The sequence below is a fragment of the Colias philodice genome, chromosome 11 (genome assembly GCF_061535455.1).
Source record: "Colias philodice isolate Cphi_HAF_F1 chromosome 11, ilColPhil1 Martin Lab GWU primary, whole genome shotgun sequence".
NCBI classification, from domain to species: domain Eukaryota; kingdom Metazoa; phylum Arthropoda; class Insecta; order Lepidoptera; family Pieridae; genus Colias; species Colias philodice.
Window position 1 is genome coordinate 9,142,809 of NC_143096.1, and position 18,063 is coordinate 9,160,871.

Sequence of the window (18,063 nt, forward strand, 5' to 3'; positions counted from 1 at the left end):
CGTGCGCGTACTTGTAGCAGTGCGGGCTATAGTGCCGGCCTTGCGGTTGCGAGTCTCCTTGCGGAAGACCGGGCAGTTCGCATTATTGGCCGTGTGGGCGCCGCCACAGTTGGCGCACGTCGGTGGTTCCTCACGCGGACGTTGGCACTCCTTCGCCGGGTGGTTCCCACCACACCGCACACAGGCTAATGGCCTGTGGCAGTTTTGGGAGGAGTGCCTAAATTGTTGGCATCGATGGCATTGCGCGGGCCCCTTCCTGCCGCGCCATGCCTCAATAATGATCCCGGGCATACAGAGCAGTTCGCTGACCTCGTAAATGCCTGGGATGAGGTCCGGAGTCCGCTGCAATTGCGCGAACATCAAACAACCCGGCCTACCCGGGCGAGCTGGGATTGCGCGTACGTGCTCTGGGGTGAACCCGAGCTCGCGCAGCTCTGCCTCCACAAGTGCCGGTTCTGTGTTAGCCGGCAGGCCGCGGATCGCTACTTTCACGCTTCTTTCAGCGGGTAGCGAGTAGCAGAACCAGGAGATTCCGGTGTTGCTCTCCAGCTGCGTAAGGTAGCGCTGGATGGCTCGGAACTCCTGGTCCGTCTTAGGCATGAATCGGACGCCCTTACCAAACGGACGTCCGTTCGGGGTGTGCCCGAGGACCTTCTTTAATTCTTTAAAGTGAGTTGGCCAGTCGGGCAGCGTCTCTACGATGAGCGGAGGGTAGCGGTTGGGCTGTTTGGTGGGAGGCACGGCGCTTGCAGTGCCGGCGGAAGCAACAGTGTCGGTCGCAGTCACAATATGGTTAGTTGGGGTGGGCTCAACGGCAGCGGAGGAGGTGGAGGGTGTGGGTACTGGAGATTTTGGAGACGCGACCATGGCCGCGTATGTAGTGCCGGTTGTCCCGGTCTCCATAGGAGAGCCCGATGACATCGTCGGCATGTTCAGAGGAGGAGGCGGGGACGCTGTGAGAGTTTTCTCTCCTACTCTATGGGGAGGGGAGGGAAAGCGTCCCACGGGAATACCCGGTAAGGGGGCGGGAAAGCGCGGAGTACGTGGTAGAGGTGCCTGTGCGGCGCGTTTTAAAGTGCCCGGCGTTGGCGTGGCGGCGAATGCCGGGGCCTGTCGACGAGCAATTGAGGATACGGATTCGGTGGATTGGGCCGGCGACAACGTCAGCGGACTTGCCAGGAACGATTCATCGCCGGCTCCTGACTGAGGTTCCGACACCAACACAGGACGCCGGCCAGCTGTCGTTGAACGGGCCACAATTGCGGCCTGGCCGGAAGCGGCAATGGCGTCCAGGCCCATTTCAAGTGCGGCAACCGACCGGCTATAGACCCTGCGGCCCAGTGCGCGCGGGCGAGTCGCCCGTCGCTGCGGCAGCGGCGGTACGCTCGGCGGCGGCATGATTGCAGGATGTATTTATTTACATCTGGCCGCAATAAAAATTTAATAACTCAGAAACAAACAAGTTATTTATGAATTATCAAATTATTCAATTAATTAATTGATTTTAATTAATCAATTAATTAATTATTTTATTTTTTGATCAGCGAGCAGAACGCTGAGAACGAGACCAAACGACCAAGAACAAACAACCACCAACTCAACAAACAACCACCAACAATCCCCGAACAAACATTTGTATGCGACCGAAGGTCACTATTCTTAGTGAGATAAACGATAGCGAGATCTAAATATCGTGATACGACAGCTGGCGCCATCTAGTTGTGAGTGCGGTCAACTTGCATACATTGTGTTACAAATGTAATAAAGATAATTGAATATTGAACTTTGTGTTCTTATTCCTAGGTAGGTACCTACGGTCTAAATGGGATATGGAATAAAACACGAAAATATTTCCTCACACTTTTCTTTATTTTCCAATAACACATAATAACATATAGGTACATTCATTATTTAAACACACACAAAAATATATGTTAGGGATACATAAATGTGTATTATATAAATAAATAGACTTATTCTAAACATTTATTCCTACTACAACAACCAGGTATAAAATATCCTTATAATATAGAGATAAGAGAGTCTTATACAGGGTGTACCAAAAAGTAGTGATGAACGGAAGCTGAGAGGTAGAGGACCTAGAGGGCTATCCGAATCACCCCCATGTATGTTATGCGATTTTTCGTATTTTCGGAGTTATGACGTTTTTTTTTCAATTTTTCACCTATCGCCGAGTACGATGATATTTTCACTCATGCTGACGTCAATGATTGCGGAAGATTGTTGATTTTTTTTTGTGTGCTAAGCTGAAAGATAGGCCAATTCAGTATGGTAACATTTACTAACGTTAGATCTTTGAATGGAATAAAAAAAAGAATTAAATGGCAAGAAAGATAAAATTACCCAGTATGTTCACCACTTCAAGGGCCCGTAAAAAAATAAAATCACATAAAAAAAGTTTTCCGTTTGACTTTTAAAAACTTGCTCTATCTATCAGATAGCTACCCTGAAAATTTCATTTAATTATTGAGAAGGCTTCAATCGAAAAATTTAAATCTAAATGTGGTAAGTGCAAAAATTGAATTAACATGATGATCATTAAAACCAATAAATAGGTGTTTAATTACCAGAAATTTTTAAAATAACCCCGCTGTTGCTCAATGCAAGTGCGACATCACCGTAAAAAGTTGTCTTTTAAATGTCTGAATACCCTTTTATCATTTTTAATGGTTTCTTCTGCTACTATGAATTTCCGGGTTATTTCGTCCAAATTGTGGCAGTCTCTCGTCTTGGTGATATGTTAAGTTTTGGTGATATGGACTTGAATCGACTGGCGAATGACGCTGAAAGGCTGGACTGGGGGCAGGTGTATGGTGCAAGTGACGTCAACGATATGGTCACTGTTTTTAATTCGTTATTAACGCAATTATATGATATTCATGCTCCTATTAAACCTGTAAGAATTAAACAACTACCGGCACCATGGTTGACTAATGAAATCAAGTCAGTTATTAACTCAAAAAACAGGGCGAAATCCAAATTGAAATCGAACAACTCACCGGCTAACAGGGAGAAATACAATATGATACGGAATCACTGCAATACTTTGTGTAGAGATGCTCAGCGACGCCACGTTTCCAATTCGGTCGAGAACGGCGACCCAGCTAAGATTTGGAAATTTCTTAAGTCCTTAGGAGTTGGCAAACAGCAGCAACTATCTCTCCCTCCTAACACTAACATTGATTTAATGAACAACCACTTTACACATAATTCTCTTGTATTTAATCCAGAACTTAAGTCACGCACATTGAGTAATCTTTCATCTTGTCCAACTCCTCAATATCAACCGTTCACTTTCAAACAATTCACCGTATGTGGTGTTAAGAAGAGCATATCATCGATTTCATCCAAAGCCGTCGGTAGTGATAGCATCGGTCGTAGTATGATCCTTCCTATCCTAGATATCCTTGCTCCCGTCATCACTTACATATTCAACTCCTCTATCAGTAACGGAATATTTCCTAATGCCTGGAAAGACGCCCATGTCGTTCCATTGCCTAAGAAGCCAAATCCTTCTTCCTTCTCCGACTACCGTCCCATCTCCATCCTTCCTTTCCTATCCAAAGTTCTTGAACGGTTAGTTCATGAACAGTTAAGTTCTTTCCTTAATAAAAACAATATTCTAAATACCTTCCAATCCGGCTTCCGTCCTGGACATAGTACGACTACTGCTCTCACCAAGATCACCGATGATATAAGGGCAGGATTAGATGATAAGCAGCTCACCATCCTCACATTACTTGACTTCAGTAATGCCTTCAATACTGTTGATTTTGACATTCTAATGGGACTGTTACGCTCAATTAACATATCTCCATCGGTGATTGTATGGTTCGAAAGTTACTTGTTGGGACGCCAGCAAAGGATCAAAATTGACAACACTTTTTCTACATGGTCTGATATCACTGCTGGTGTTCCACAAGGTGGCGTCCTCTCTCCTCTTCTCTTCTCTATATTCATAAACTCTATCTCACTTTCCCTCACTTCCTTCTCACACATGTATGCAGATGATCTCCAAATCTACACGATGTCTACGTTTGAAAATTTACCGTCTGCCATAGCTACTACAAATAACGACCTTTCCTTGATTATGAATTGGAGTAAAGCACATGGCTTAGTTGTTAATCCTTCTAAGACTAAAACGATTCTCATTGGCAGCTCTTCTTACATATCAAGGATAGGATGGTCTAGTTTACCCCCTATTACTGTAGACGGTTACATCATACCATTCAGTGATAGCATCAAAAGCTTAGGCGTCACCATTGATCGGACGTTATCTTGGCAACCACAAATCAATGAGTTAAATAAAAAAATCTTTGCCTCATCTCATTCACTCATGAGAATTCGTAACTTCTTGCCCATTTCCACCAGAACTTCTCTTGCACAGTCCCTTCTCCTTCCCATCCTGGATTATGCCGATGCCTGTTATCCCGACCTGACCGAAATCCAGTTGGACAAACTTGAGCGACTCCAAAATGTTTGCATACGCTTCATATTTGGCTTGCGCAAGTATGACCACGTCTCTCAATACAGGAAAAAGCTCAAGTGGTTACCAATACGTCAGCGTCGGAACTCCCACCTTCTCCAACTCCTATACCGTGTCCTGTTCCATCCTAATACTCCCAGTTACCTTAAGGAAAAATTCCAATTTCGTGAGAGTACGGATTTCAACCTTCGATGCTCTGAAAATGTACTTTTAAAAATTCCACCTCACAAGACCAAATTTTATCATAATTCGTTCCATGTTCAAGCCATACTCCTGTGGAATGCACTTCCGATAACCATACGTCGCGCTAAATCTCTGCACATATTTAAAAAACTAATTTTTAACCATTTCTTCAACGAGCTGTAATATTTTTATTTATACATAGTTATGTATTATGTATCATGTATGTATGTATGTAAGTATATATGTATGTATGTGTATTTATAGCATGTATTTATAGTATTGGTATCTATTTTATTATATATATAATATATGTATATGTATGTACATATTTTTTTTATTATTATTATCATGATTTTTTTTTATTTTTTCTCTTTTAAATCAAACACCACCCATCTAATTCTAATTCGTATGACAAATCCTATCCAAAGGTTGCCTGGAAGAGATCGCTTATAGCGATAAGGCCGCCTATTTAACATGTTAATATGATTTTCTTTTTTTGTTCTTTTATTTTTGTGTATATTCTTTTTTTTGTGTGTGTTAAATAAAGAATTTAAATAAATAAATAAAATCTTCCGCAATCATTGACGTCAGCATGAGTGAAAATATCATCGTACTCGGCGATAGGTGAAAAATTGAAAAAAAACGTCATAACTCCGAAAATACGAAAAATCGCATAACATACATGGGGGTGATTCGGATAGCCCTCTAGGTCCTCTACCTCTCAGCTTCCGTTCATCACTACTTTTTGGTACACCCTGTATACAGAAAATTGGCCGGAAAAAATTATATAATTTGCAAACAAAAAATATTTTTTAAAACAATTCAGTCTTAAATAATAAGTTAGAAAGAGAGATATAAAAACGACTATTTTTCCTTTTTAATAGAAAGCTTAGCAGGGTTAGAATGTCACTTAGACAAACGATACGAACGAATGTTTGGCTTAAATTGATTGGTCATACGACCATCCGTCAGCCAACCGAAAGCGTTCAATGACGTTCGTGCCGTTTATATAAAGCGTTCGCGGCGCTATATACGCGTTACAGCTGCGGCGACTACTTTCAATATGGTATTAATTGTTACTAACAAAATGAGTCCTGGTTGCTTGAATAAATGAATAAATTATTATTAATATCCATGCGCACGAGTAGCGTCTGCCTAGTTTGAACTCAGACAGAAAGATCAACATTCAACAGACGTGTGATCGGTTGGTGGAATTTCGTCTGCGGGTGCATTTGCGTCCGTCCGCGGATGCATCTGCGGACGTGCAGTAGAGGCTTAAGTGACATTCTAACCTTGCTAACGCGCATTCTTTTAGAACTGTACTCGTCTTCTCATCCATCCAATCCCGTTCCCGTTCACCAAAGCACATTTTCCAAACAGTCTTTCTGTTATCATAATATCAGGCGGTATCATAGTTATCCTATAAATTCATCGAAATTCACGCGTATTTTTGTATCGCCTACAATATTCAAGCGTAACATAATTAAAACTTTTAGTAATAACTAATAATAAATAAAATTATAAATTAATCCAAGTTGTAAAGCTCCTTATTCTATATTGTAGGTATTCTTAAAATGATTTGGCTAAATAGACATTGAGATCACGTGAGAATAATGTTTAATGCTAAACATAGAACCATATACACATATTTAATCAATATCGTAGATATATACCTATTATGTTTCATAACGATCTCAAAAAGCAAATTTAAAAATCACATTTTCTACAACAATTTTCTTATCTTTAATTTGTAACAAAATAATGGAAAAGACCAGCGACAGCAAAAAAAAGTTCTCAAAGATTAAGGCATAATACTTATTAGAAACTTTTAAACATATTAATATGTTTGGCACACTGCTGTGACTATGTATGTATGTGTAAATAATAAGTAATCTAACTAATTACTTATTATTTACAAATCCACAATTTTGTGAATTAAATTCAAATATATACAATACACTGTGTATGGGGCCGTTCATAAAATACGTTCGCATACAAGGGGGGGGAGGGGCTTTCGCGAGTGTGACAAGATGTGACAAGGGGGGACAGGGGGTCTACGGCAGCGTGACGTTCGCCGTTCATGAAAAAATTTTACTGAGTTTTTTTTTCAATTTTGTAATGATAGAAGTCATTTATTTCGTATAAGTAACTAGCGACCCGCCCATGCTTCGCATGGGTGCAATGGCACGGCCGCGGCGGCCGGCCGGTACCGCCGCAAACGCTACGTCCCGCAATTTTTAAATCTGTAATATCTTCGAAAATATTCACTTAAATCATACGGTGTAAAGGGCCATATAGATCTATATTAAATGAACAATGTATTTAAGGTATTTAATTGGTTAAGAATTAATGCTGTATTGTTCAAAATCGCTTCGAAAATTAGCCATTATTTGTCGTAAAAAGTAAATGACAAAAAAATGTAATTGTGGGTTATCCATAAGAGATAGACATATACCATCACGGACTTTTCCGTAGACTTTTTCAATGTGTACAATACTTAGTACATTATTTTGATAGAACTCGTAGGGTTCAGCCTGCGTTTGCAATGTAAGCGGAATAAATGTAATTTTTTACGACATCACATTAGAAACCTCAAAAATAACAGTACTTCTCCACTACTTAATGGATCTTATTATACATATAAACCTTCCTCTTGAATCACTCTATCTATTAAAAAAAACCGCATCAAAATCCGTTGCGTAGTTTCAAAGATTTAAGCGTACAAAGGGACATAGGGACATAGGGACAGGGAAAGCGACTTTGTTTTATACTATGTAGTGATACAGATATTTAAATGTATATATATTTATTACAATAAATTGTAACTTGATATATTTATTTTTTTCAACATGAGCGCTAATATTTAAATTTTATTATAAAAATAAAAATAAAATTTTCTAATATCAAAATATGTGTATTATCAATCAAAATTGATCATGTTTAGGGGGGGAGGGGTCTTAGTTTTTGTGACGAAATATTTCCAGGGGGGGGGGGTCACAGAAAGTGTGACACAGCGTGACAACCGGGGGGGGAGGGGGGCATTTATTTTTTTGTGACGTATTTTATGAACGGCCCCTATTTGATACTTTTTAGGTAAAGACATATTAATAAACTTTAGTTTTTTACCCCTCAGCCCTAATTTGATATACATATTATATTTATATAATAGGTATCTTTTACCTCATATTATGCTTATTTAAACGTAAATAGATAGACATTAATTTGAGTTTCGATATACATCCATATCTTAAACCTAAACAGATAATTATTATTATCTTAAACGCTTTACTAGAGCTACGAGTAAGGGTCACCTCATAAGACTCAGCCCCCCTAGACAAGTGGCTTTCTATTAGCGTAAAGTTGAATAGAATAGAATACATATTATGAATGTATGAGATTGACGTAATCAATCGTCGTCGTCGTCGTAATCAAACGTCAATCTCATACATTCATAATCTATTCTATTCAACATTACGCTAATAGAAAGCCACTAATTGTCTAGGGGGGCAGACGCGTCGCGTCGCGTCTCGGTGTGAGCTGACCCTTAGATATAATTTTTAACATAATTACGTACCTACGTAATCCGAATTTGGTAAAAATATTTAAGTATGTATAAAAATAAATACTTACAATAGTTTATATAAATAAATCATTTATCAAGATTAAAATTTTGAATACTTATAATATATTCATACAAAATCATCCCAAGGTTGATTAAAAGGATATATATTTATATGTAAATTAAAATCATTTGCTTTGGATAAAAGTCAGACGTTATAAATCTATTTAAGCTACTTGCTACGTCTTACTATGCTAATTGTTTTTTTTTTTCTTTTTTCATACACCTACAACATACATGATATTAACTATAGACAACATAGAATACATTTACGTGACTAAAATACATTAAATACGTGTACGTTAAAAGATAAGACCTCTTGGCTCTTACTAAAGATACGAATGAATAAAATTCACATTTAAAACAACATGTATCCGTGTTTCAGTTTGTGATTTAACAGAAATAAATTATGTACTTCAAAAACAATAAACAAAAATACATCAAAATTCAATAATTATAATACTGCGGGTAGGTCATTACTATTTTCGCAATCCTGTTGCCTATAAGTGCGAATATAGTGTGTTTGCCGAAACATTCGTGCACGTCCAACTGACGAATGGTTACTGGGGGCTGGTCACTGAATTTTATACGAAACTGTAGTTCGGGGGCTCCACCAAGCTCAGTGGACATCGTACCAGGCTTGTATATGCCGAACTAAAGAAAAAAATGATACATTGACGTATGTGATTCATCTAGGAATAGTAGTTTATACGAAACACTCATTGAATATAGAACCCTAATTTGTGGCAGTAATGTTCAAAGTCGCGAATGGTAGCGCTCACAAGAAAACTTTGCCTAATAGACGCGTAGGCAGAGTTTTGTTTCAGACACATTTAAAATGTGATTGTGGGTGTAGTTCTTCATTGTATGGTGTGGCATTGTATGTAGGCTATTAAAATTGATGGAAAATGACCGTCGGTTTCACCGCTTGCTTATTGCTTCTTCATAGCCTATTCGATAAATTATTACGTTATCTTCCATAATTGCCTTTTACATGGAGAACATAATAAGAAGCTGTGAAACCAACCCTAAATATTAAATATGCGCTATGTACACATGTATAGTATTTTAGCCTTAAGGAGAATGGAGAAGTAAGAGATATACAGAAAAAGGAAAATGTTTCGCAGTACACATTTTGATGGTCAATTGCAATGAATATATTTTAAAGTAGTTCATTTTTTGCTTTTTCATATGGCCAAAAAAACACAAGTCAATTAAATGATAATGTGATAATATAGACTGGTGGATAAAAGGTCCGCTCATGCTGGTGCTATATTAATATCCAAAGAAATACATGCGAATGAATTTAAATCTTATACGCCAGCCACATACTGGACGAGTGATATGGGAAGTAACGAGGAAAGTAGGCAAAGGCATAGTGTGGCCACGTTACTCGTCAATCGTCATGCCACTCGTTGTGCTCTTCGTCCTGCTCACTGCTCCCTATTTTGTCGGCTTTTGCGCGCGAGTCAAAGGACCGGCAATACGAGTGCGAATGCCTGGCCACATACTCGCGCGATCGCAATCCGCATCGAGCGCTCGCGCAAGACGCACACGTATGCAAAATTGGAAATTAATAATTATGTCGTCGCCAAGCATGGAAAGGTCAAATGAAAAATTGTTAATGTTTTTTATGTTTGAGGACGACAACGACGATGTACTACATTAACATAATTAGCTATACATAGCGCGCACGCTGCCACCGTTTCAACGTCCATTTCGTGAGACAAGGCAAATGACAAGTGAGGAGCGTCGCGAATAATCGCGCGAGTAGAGCAGTGTGTGGCCAGAGAGGGCAATGTCGCGGCGAATAACGGCAGCGCGATGAGCAGCACGAGGAGCATAGCCTAGCTGCGGCATTAAGAATGGAACGTAAGGATTGTGATAGGAAATGAGATGATTCGGTTGAATGGTATAATTCAACCGAATTACTTGATATAAACAATTTGGAACCTATTTGCTTGATATAATGAGAAATTTCATTATATTTCGTATTATTATTCAGTATTATATATAAATAGCACTAGATAGACACTAATTGACATTAAAAAGAACAACATGAACATGCATTCGCACAAATAGCCAAGTTTTCAAAATAATTGCTCATTAAAATTCGCAAAGCTCCCAATAAACACATAAAAATAAACTGCAACCATAAAGTCTGTATAGTTAGAAAAACATAATTTTTGAAAAAAATACTATCTTGTTACAATTTTTTAAGCAATGTAAGCGAAGCTTTAAAAATTTACTGGTCTATATTAGTCTATCATACCGCTCCATCGTCAAACCCTAGCAGTAACATATCGCCGTGCATGACGGCTGCGGACAGGTTAGGAAATACCAAAACCTTTGAATTCCTTAGCTTATTCTCATATATACTCGGATCTTGGGAGTCGTTTGCTGGAGAGAGCATAATGTTGAGAAAATTTTGCATATTACAGACATTATAATTTAGCCTAGGTATATAATGAAACTCGATGTTCAGAAGTTAACTTGTCAATGTTGAAGGAAATTTCAAATATTAGCCATAAAACTATCAATTGCAAGCAAAAATTGTTTATACAGCATGTTTCGATGTAGTATATAACTTCATTACTATTTTAAAATTGATGTTAGTCTATGAAAACCTATATGAATCTACTCAAACAAGATATAAGAAACCAAAAAATTAACTTACTTCCATAAATAACAGTCAAGCGATCAAAAGTGAGCGGCTTCAAGTCGAATATCCGTGCTGGTGCATTCACACGGAATATTATGCTTATGTTCCTGCTCATCTTATCCATAAACAGAACACTGCCATTAAGCAAGTAGATGTATATGCCATTTGTATGAACAGACAGGCTGTAAACAGGCTCCCTCTGACCGTAGTACCGGGCCATAAGACATAAGTGCCGACCACATTTTGGAAGGAACACCCAGAGGGTGTAACTCTCGTCAAAGAAGTAACAACCCCTGTCGTGTACACTGTACCTGTGAATTGATTTAGGGATGTGTAAAAGTATCATGATAACATTTATACAAAAAAATTTAGACTTAAATTTTTGGCCATCTAAAATCTAAATAATATGTTAATATGTATCAGGCAAAAAATAATGCACAGAATAGAATGTAGTTTTCGCAGATAAAACAATTGGTTATTCCCTTTGGCAGGTAATTTTTATCTTGTTGCTGATTGTGTGTGCTACTGTCTATCATTAAAAATTTAATTTTATAAAAAAATTAAATATACAATATTTATTCTTACAGAGTTGTCTTCGGAATTGGATGACTGTATTCGCTGTCAGTGCAATGGCAGATTCCCTTTTTGTATATTTTCAAAGTGTGAGACTCCTCTAGACCAGGTACGGGAGCACTGAGTATAGTGAACAATGTGGCAGACTCTTGATAATCAACACCTGTTTTGGATCAATGTCTATCAAAACACAGCAAAGTGTTTAACCCTAGAGTACTATAAACATTTTGTCACCATTATTTTGCAACAAAATGCTCCCCATGTTACTTTTCAGAAAGACGCGCCCACTTACCTTCTCTACCTTAGGTTAAGAAAATTCTATAAAAAAATTTACTTAAGTATAGTACTGTATAGAAATTTGTATTAATCATAGTTACACTAAGAACTAACATTTTTTATTAGACTATGAACGAAATATTTCTACCCTCAATGCTTTACCAAGGCAAGTATTCAATTACACAATACTTACATTTAATATTCATTAATCTTATCATTTTGAAGTTATATACATTCAATATAATAACACAGTTATCGGTAACCACAATAAGCATTTCTAGAAAAAAAAAACAAAATGTTATTTTTGTAAACCACAATAATTGTAATATAATATAATAATTATTAATTACAAAACCTACCTTTGCAAACATGTATATGTTTAATGCCATCCTTTTGGTAATAATCTCTTATGTGTCGCTTTGCTTTTGCGACATCTTGCCATAATAGAGCATTTAGATAGGTTTCTTTACTGGTCATACATGATCTTAACCCATGGCTCTCTCCATAATTAGAAAGGCATTCTTTCACCATTCTGTCCCATAATCTATAATGCTAAAATAATAAATAATTTAAATAGTGTGTGGATAGTTAATACTATAAAGAAAATTAGTCTAATAAATATTATAAGCTTCAACTCACATCACAGTAATATATTCCCATGTCCCTCCAAGCTTTGTTCACTCTAAAGCATGTAGAGAGTGTTTCAAAATTTAAATAACTATAGATATGGATTAATACATCTGATGGAATATTATTCCAGTAAGAAAAATTTTCACGTTTGATTTTCGCACAAGCCATATTACTTTCGCTTATCTACTATCAATAGTGAGTAAAGAATATAATTAATTGTTTTCTGTTAATGATTAAATTAGATTTTCCTCTTTTCCCTCAGATTTTAAGAGAAGTGTGTCTACTTTGTTATAATATGCCGACAGCCGACACAACAGCCGATAAATCGTAAAATCGCCAATACCACACAATACCAATAGTTAATAATAGGTAATTGCTGATTGCTCCGACTCATAGAGTAAAGTAATACCACATGAGTAGAAAGACGTAATACCACGTAATACTGTGCTGACTTGCTGAGTGCTCCGACTTCCGAGCAATAGGTAGATGTTTTGAGTTTTGACTTTTGACATTGATTGACGTTCTTTCTAATAAATTTTATTGATCCACTACAGTGGCCACGGAACAGTGGCTGTTTTCCAATTATGCTAGGCGTCCACTAGGCGGATCGGGCCGGGCCGCATCGCAACGCAAAAATACTCCGGCCTATGTTTTGTATGAAACATCGTCCATTAGCGACGGATCGGGTCGGGGCGGGCCGCAACGCATTGGCGGATATCGCTTCGCAGGCGGATTTCTGCTGGCGGTGCGCTGCGGCCCGGCCCGCCCCGACCCGTCTAGTGGACGCAGGCAGGCGGATGTAAGCGGCGAGCGTCTGTTAGATAAAATCCGCCTAGGCGGTCCGCCGCGCCCCGTACAGGTGGACGCAGGAGCAAACAGCGCGTCCATTAGAGACGGCCCGTTGCGATGCGGCCCGGCCCGATCCGCCTCTAATGGACGCCTAGCATTACAGAGCATAATGCGACTCAGTGCCGCACAATGCCGAATTATGCTGATGCTTAATTGGAACATGAAACGCACCAGCAGGTTGCGCTAAGTTCAGTTTTGAAAAAAAAAATATTCATAGTTAGCAATAACCTCATTAATGTGTAAATAAAGTGGTATACATAATAATTGGTTGAAAAATATTTACGGTTATTTTATGTAATTTGGATTTTGATTATTTCATTAACATTTTTTTCAATGTTTGTACCTTCATCCATACTTAGGTATATTTATTTTTTTAACACAATTTGAATTAACTTTGATTATTTCGAAAAAACTACAATGAAACGAAAGCTTTAAATTTTTTTCCAACAATTAATAATTACTAACGATAAATCGATTGCACGCATCAATTCACGCGCATTACTTTTCTAGTGCTCGATTGTGCGAAGCGTTGCTGTAGTTGGAACATACGTTAAGACGATACACAAAAAAAAATCCACTGCCTGGCGGGCGGAGTCTAATAGCTCGCTATCGCGAACGCGGGTGTGCGCGAAGTCATTCTTCCAAACTCGCCGCGCTGCCGCTGGCCGACTCGGGACAAACATGTATGGAGTCGTCATACAGTTATAATATTGTTATACATTTATTTTATTGTTGATTCATTGGTTTTATTTTCTTGCTTATAAACAAATAATCCTCTTTTTAACAACTACTTAGACATTATTATTATTTCGTAATGTTTACTTTATTACAAAATAATACAGGTTATAAATAATCTTTAAAATAACAAAAAATATTGTTACTCTGAAAAAATGAAATGGTACTGAATAACGCGGACTACTGAATTGATTTAGATAGAATTTGATGCTGACGTAGATATTACATCATGCCCAGAAATGAAAGGTACTATTTCTGAAAGAAGTTATAAACCCTAATTCTTCTCAGTCAAAGTCAAGAGTGGAAGATATCACTAATACAGTAAAACTGATGCGAAACTTTGGATGTTAATTTGTATATTTTTTTGTTAGTTGTTACTTAATCACGTCAATAGTCAATACTAATTGATAAAATATAGCTATTTTGATAAAATATAGCTAATTTCCTGGATTTACAGATAGGATACTTTTTATCCGAACTGAACACTTTTGTGGGATAAAACAGGATTCACGATATAACCTAATTCCACGCGGGCAAAGCCGCGGTCGGAATGATATTTTTTTAAATAAAAAAATTGTTTAAAAAAATGTTGTGTGGTTTTATGAAACCACGGTAAAAGTGAAACTGTTCGAACTGTTCCGAACACTGCATTGTGTAGCGCATGTCGCGTGACGGTCGGCTGCCGAGTAGATACCTACTCGGCAGCCGACCGTCACGCGACATGCGCTACACAGACCAAAAAGTTTGAGACGATGTTATAAAAGTTTCACTTTAAAAAAACACAAAATATATTGACGCATGTATTTATTTTTTGCACTCTATTATAATAATTCTAATTATTCATTACAAATAATCAAAATAAAATAGCCAGTACAAAGTTAGGCCCTGGTAGGGTAGGTAGGCAGGTACAGCAATGTGAGACGAACACTGGCTTATTTATACCAATAATAATGTATTAAACATTAAATTAAGTTTACTTGCTAACAACAAAAATACATAATATTAGCTAATGTGAAAACGAATCAACCAATCATCCCACAACAATGAAATGTGCACACAAATATTCATCCAAATCGGTTCATGTGATTAGGAGGAGTGACTGCAGCGCCATCTTCCGGGCCCAATTGTGTTTCCAGATCACCCAGGAACTCAATTTAATATACTTACACAAAATTTTTCGAAATTAAAACTCACATTACTATGTAAATATGAATATAAACCTGTTTTAGTACTAAGCAATTTCCCGCACAGGTGTAGTAAGTATAAATGAAATAAATATCAACATCAAATTCTTTATACAACATACTTATCTACCACCTACTAAGAAATGTAATTCTTGAAATTTTTTCGTATTTTTTTTAAATATAATACTACTCCAATGAGCTCCTGTTCCATATTACATCCGCCATACTTCCACTAAGTTCACCATGATTTTTTATTTCTTTGCACTTTGTTGCTTTTTGTTAAAAATGAAATCATGCGATAAAACCAGTAGAGCGTTGATAACATACATTTTTGACTGAATAAAGGTACTTACGAAGGAGTGGGTTCACATTGTGAACAATCAGTGGGTTTATTTTCCTTCTGGATTCCGGATTTCTGAAAAGATTATCTATGCTATAAATGAAAAAACCTTACACATTCGTTATGTACTTAAAACAGGGGTACATATCAAACATCGTCTATAATACAATTATCATCAAATTTAAAATAAAACCAACTTACTTCATTAATTTGTTCCAATTGTAAGCATTCTTTTTCCTCCAACCTTTATGTTTCTTCTTCTTATTTTCTTTATTGTCCCCATTTGTCTCATTTTGTCTTATCGTGTTGTCACCCTTTGTTACGATTGCACGAGCGACACAAGTTCCCCGTGTGACGGCCGTAGCGAGAATGACTCGTGCAGCGATCGGGGTAGGAAGGTACAGGGCGGCTCTCACTATATTGGCTGGTCGCGCGCTAATTTTAAGTATTTCTTGTTTATTTCAAAACCATCGCATATTTCAAAATTCTGAATCGGTAGACGTATAGGTTGTATATTTTATAGTTAATATCCAAAAAGTCGTAACTTTACGTTTGTTATTTTGAAGATGCCAGAGATTAAAAAAAAATAACAATGAGAACTTTGTATTTTTTTTCTATCGAGAAAATATCATGGAATCATGTTTCTAAAACGGTAGACGTATTGAGTTACTATTGAACTTTCTTGTCAAGAATTTTCATCACGACAACTTTAATAATATAAAAATTACGAAGGTTTAAAAAGGGCCGTAAATGTTAGAAAAATTAATTCATCACCTTAAGCATTATGCCTCATAATGCGCTCTAGTGCTGTTGGAAAACGGGGAGTATGTACCTAATAGAGTACCTACACAGAGTAATATATTATAGCCAACAGAATATTTCATAGAGTTGTGTGTATAATATACTCGGTCCTAAAGCTTAGATCATAATGATGTAATGATTTAAGTCCTCAAGTCATGAAATAATACGAGAGAACATTGAACAAGCGAGAGAATCTTGAATGTATTGCTACATTGCCCTGTTTATTGAGATTCTATCTCAGGAACGATTGGATTGCCGACACGAAAGCAACTATTAAGTATTCTGTGACGAAAGTCTCCTTTGTATCTTTGCTCAAAATTCGTGTTTGTATCAGGGAAGTTACAAAAAAAAAGCCGTTTAGTAAAGCCCGTAAAGCCGTAAAATTAAATGGAGCTAGATATATTATGAAGCCATTTAATTTAAAAATTGATCTCTTTAGGATGCTCTAAGGTTTTTTTAAATAAAAAAAGACGTGTGGCACTCGGGGCCTGCCGCGGTAAAGCTATTGCATGCTATGCCTTCAAGCCACACCTCCGCACCCGTCGGAGTGGGAGCGTGAGGGTTTTCGTTACTAAATTTCTGGATTCGGTCCCCGCGCTCAAGGCCCGCGATCGAAGCTATGCATTAGCTTAAAAAAATTCTTAATTTAAACCATGATTTAAACCTAATAACCCAAGAGCCCACGACGGCCAGACTTTCCTTATTTTAGGAAAGTTGATGACTTTTTAGTTATTGTGTCATCGAGATACGTGAAATTCCATCAACATAAGTCCCCGTAAAAGATAAGTAATAACTTTATTACTTATATATTATACTATTATTTTTTTAATAATTATAGCTAACTAATGTTTTTAGTGGGTTATTTCAAATTTGTTACACTTTTAGGTAGTTATGTGAATTTGATGCTTAGATCATTAAGTAATGATCTAAGATTTGATGATATGATACTTATTTTTGTGTCTGGCAAGATGTAAGAACCATGAAAACGCGCGACGACGCGGTTGGCGCAGTGGTAAAGTAACTGCCTACTGAGCCGACGGTCCCGGGTTCGATCCCCGGCCAGGGCAGATATTTGTGTGATGAACTCAATTATTTGTTCTTGGGTCTGGGTGTTATTATCTATATTATATTTATCGTCGCCTAGTACCCACAACACAAGCCTTAATTGAGCTTACTGTGGGACTAGGTCGATTTGTGTAATAATGTCCTATAATATTTATTTATTTATTTATTACTTAATGATCTAAGTTTTTAGTGGTATCTATCTTGAAAGCTTTTTTTTAGTTTTTTAAACTAATTTATTTCATATGGGTTTGAATTGCAGTTAGGGGGCACCGTATAAATCTCGCCCAGGGCGCTGGTAAGGCTAAAACCGGCACTGCTCTTGATCTATAACGCAAGGATAACGGCATCAGTTCTGAATTTTACCAAGTGTCGAAAGTATTGGGTGTCTTCCGTTATGCACTGCGACCACTGTAAGGTGTGACGTCAATTCAGTATACTGTGAAGCCGTTCGTTTTTATCCAGTTATACTGGTTACGATTTAAAACGGAACGCAATCCAGTATACTGTCAGCCGCATTTTTTGACGCAGCATTCAAATGAGTGTATTAAAGTTTTCTAGAACATAAAAATAAACTGTTTTGGAGTACTGTCCAATTAAAAATATTTTAATTAATATTAATTGTAAATTGAATTTAAAATA

The 18,063-nt window shown here is 37.4% G+C and overlaps 1 protein-coding gene and 1 long non-coding RNA gene across 2 annotated transcripts; both read right to left on the reverse strand.

The window, feature by feature from the left end:
- Positions 1–1,848: 1,848 nt before the first annotated feature.
- LOC149484791 (uncharacterized) lies at positions 1,849–6,833 on the reverse strand. The gene is made up of 2 exons (XR_016316305.1): positions 5,445–6,833; positions 1,849–2,044 (listed from the first exon to the last, which is right to left on the reverse strand). It is a non-coding gene; the product is annotated as an uncharacterized LOC149484791 (long non-coding RNA).
- Positions 6,834–8,501: 1,668 nt separating this feature from the next.
- Positions 8,502–12,734, reverse strand: LOC149484792 (uncharacterized). The gene is made up of 7 exons (XM_089701056.1): positions 12,460–12,734; positions 12,180–12,372; positions 12,014–12,097; positions 11,557–11,707; positions 10,987–11,282; positions 10,582–10,709; positions 8,502–8,963 (listed from the first exon to the last, which is right to left on the reverse strand). Exons 1-7 carry the CDS (start codon positions 12,616–12,618, stop codon positions 8,757–8,759), a joined length of 1,218 nt encoding a protein of 405 aa, XP_089557182.1. The 5' UTR covers positions 12,619–12,734; the 3' UTR covers positions 8,502–8,756.
- Positions 12,735–18,063: the final 5,329 nt, after the last annotated feature.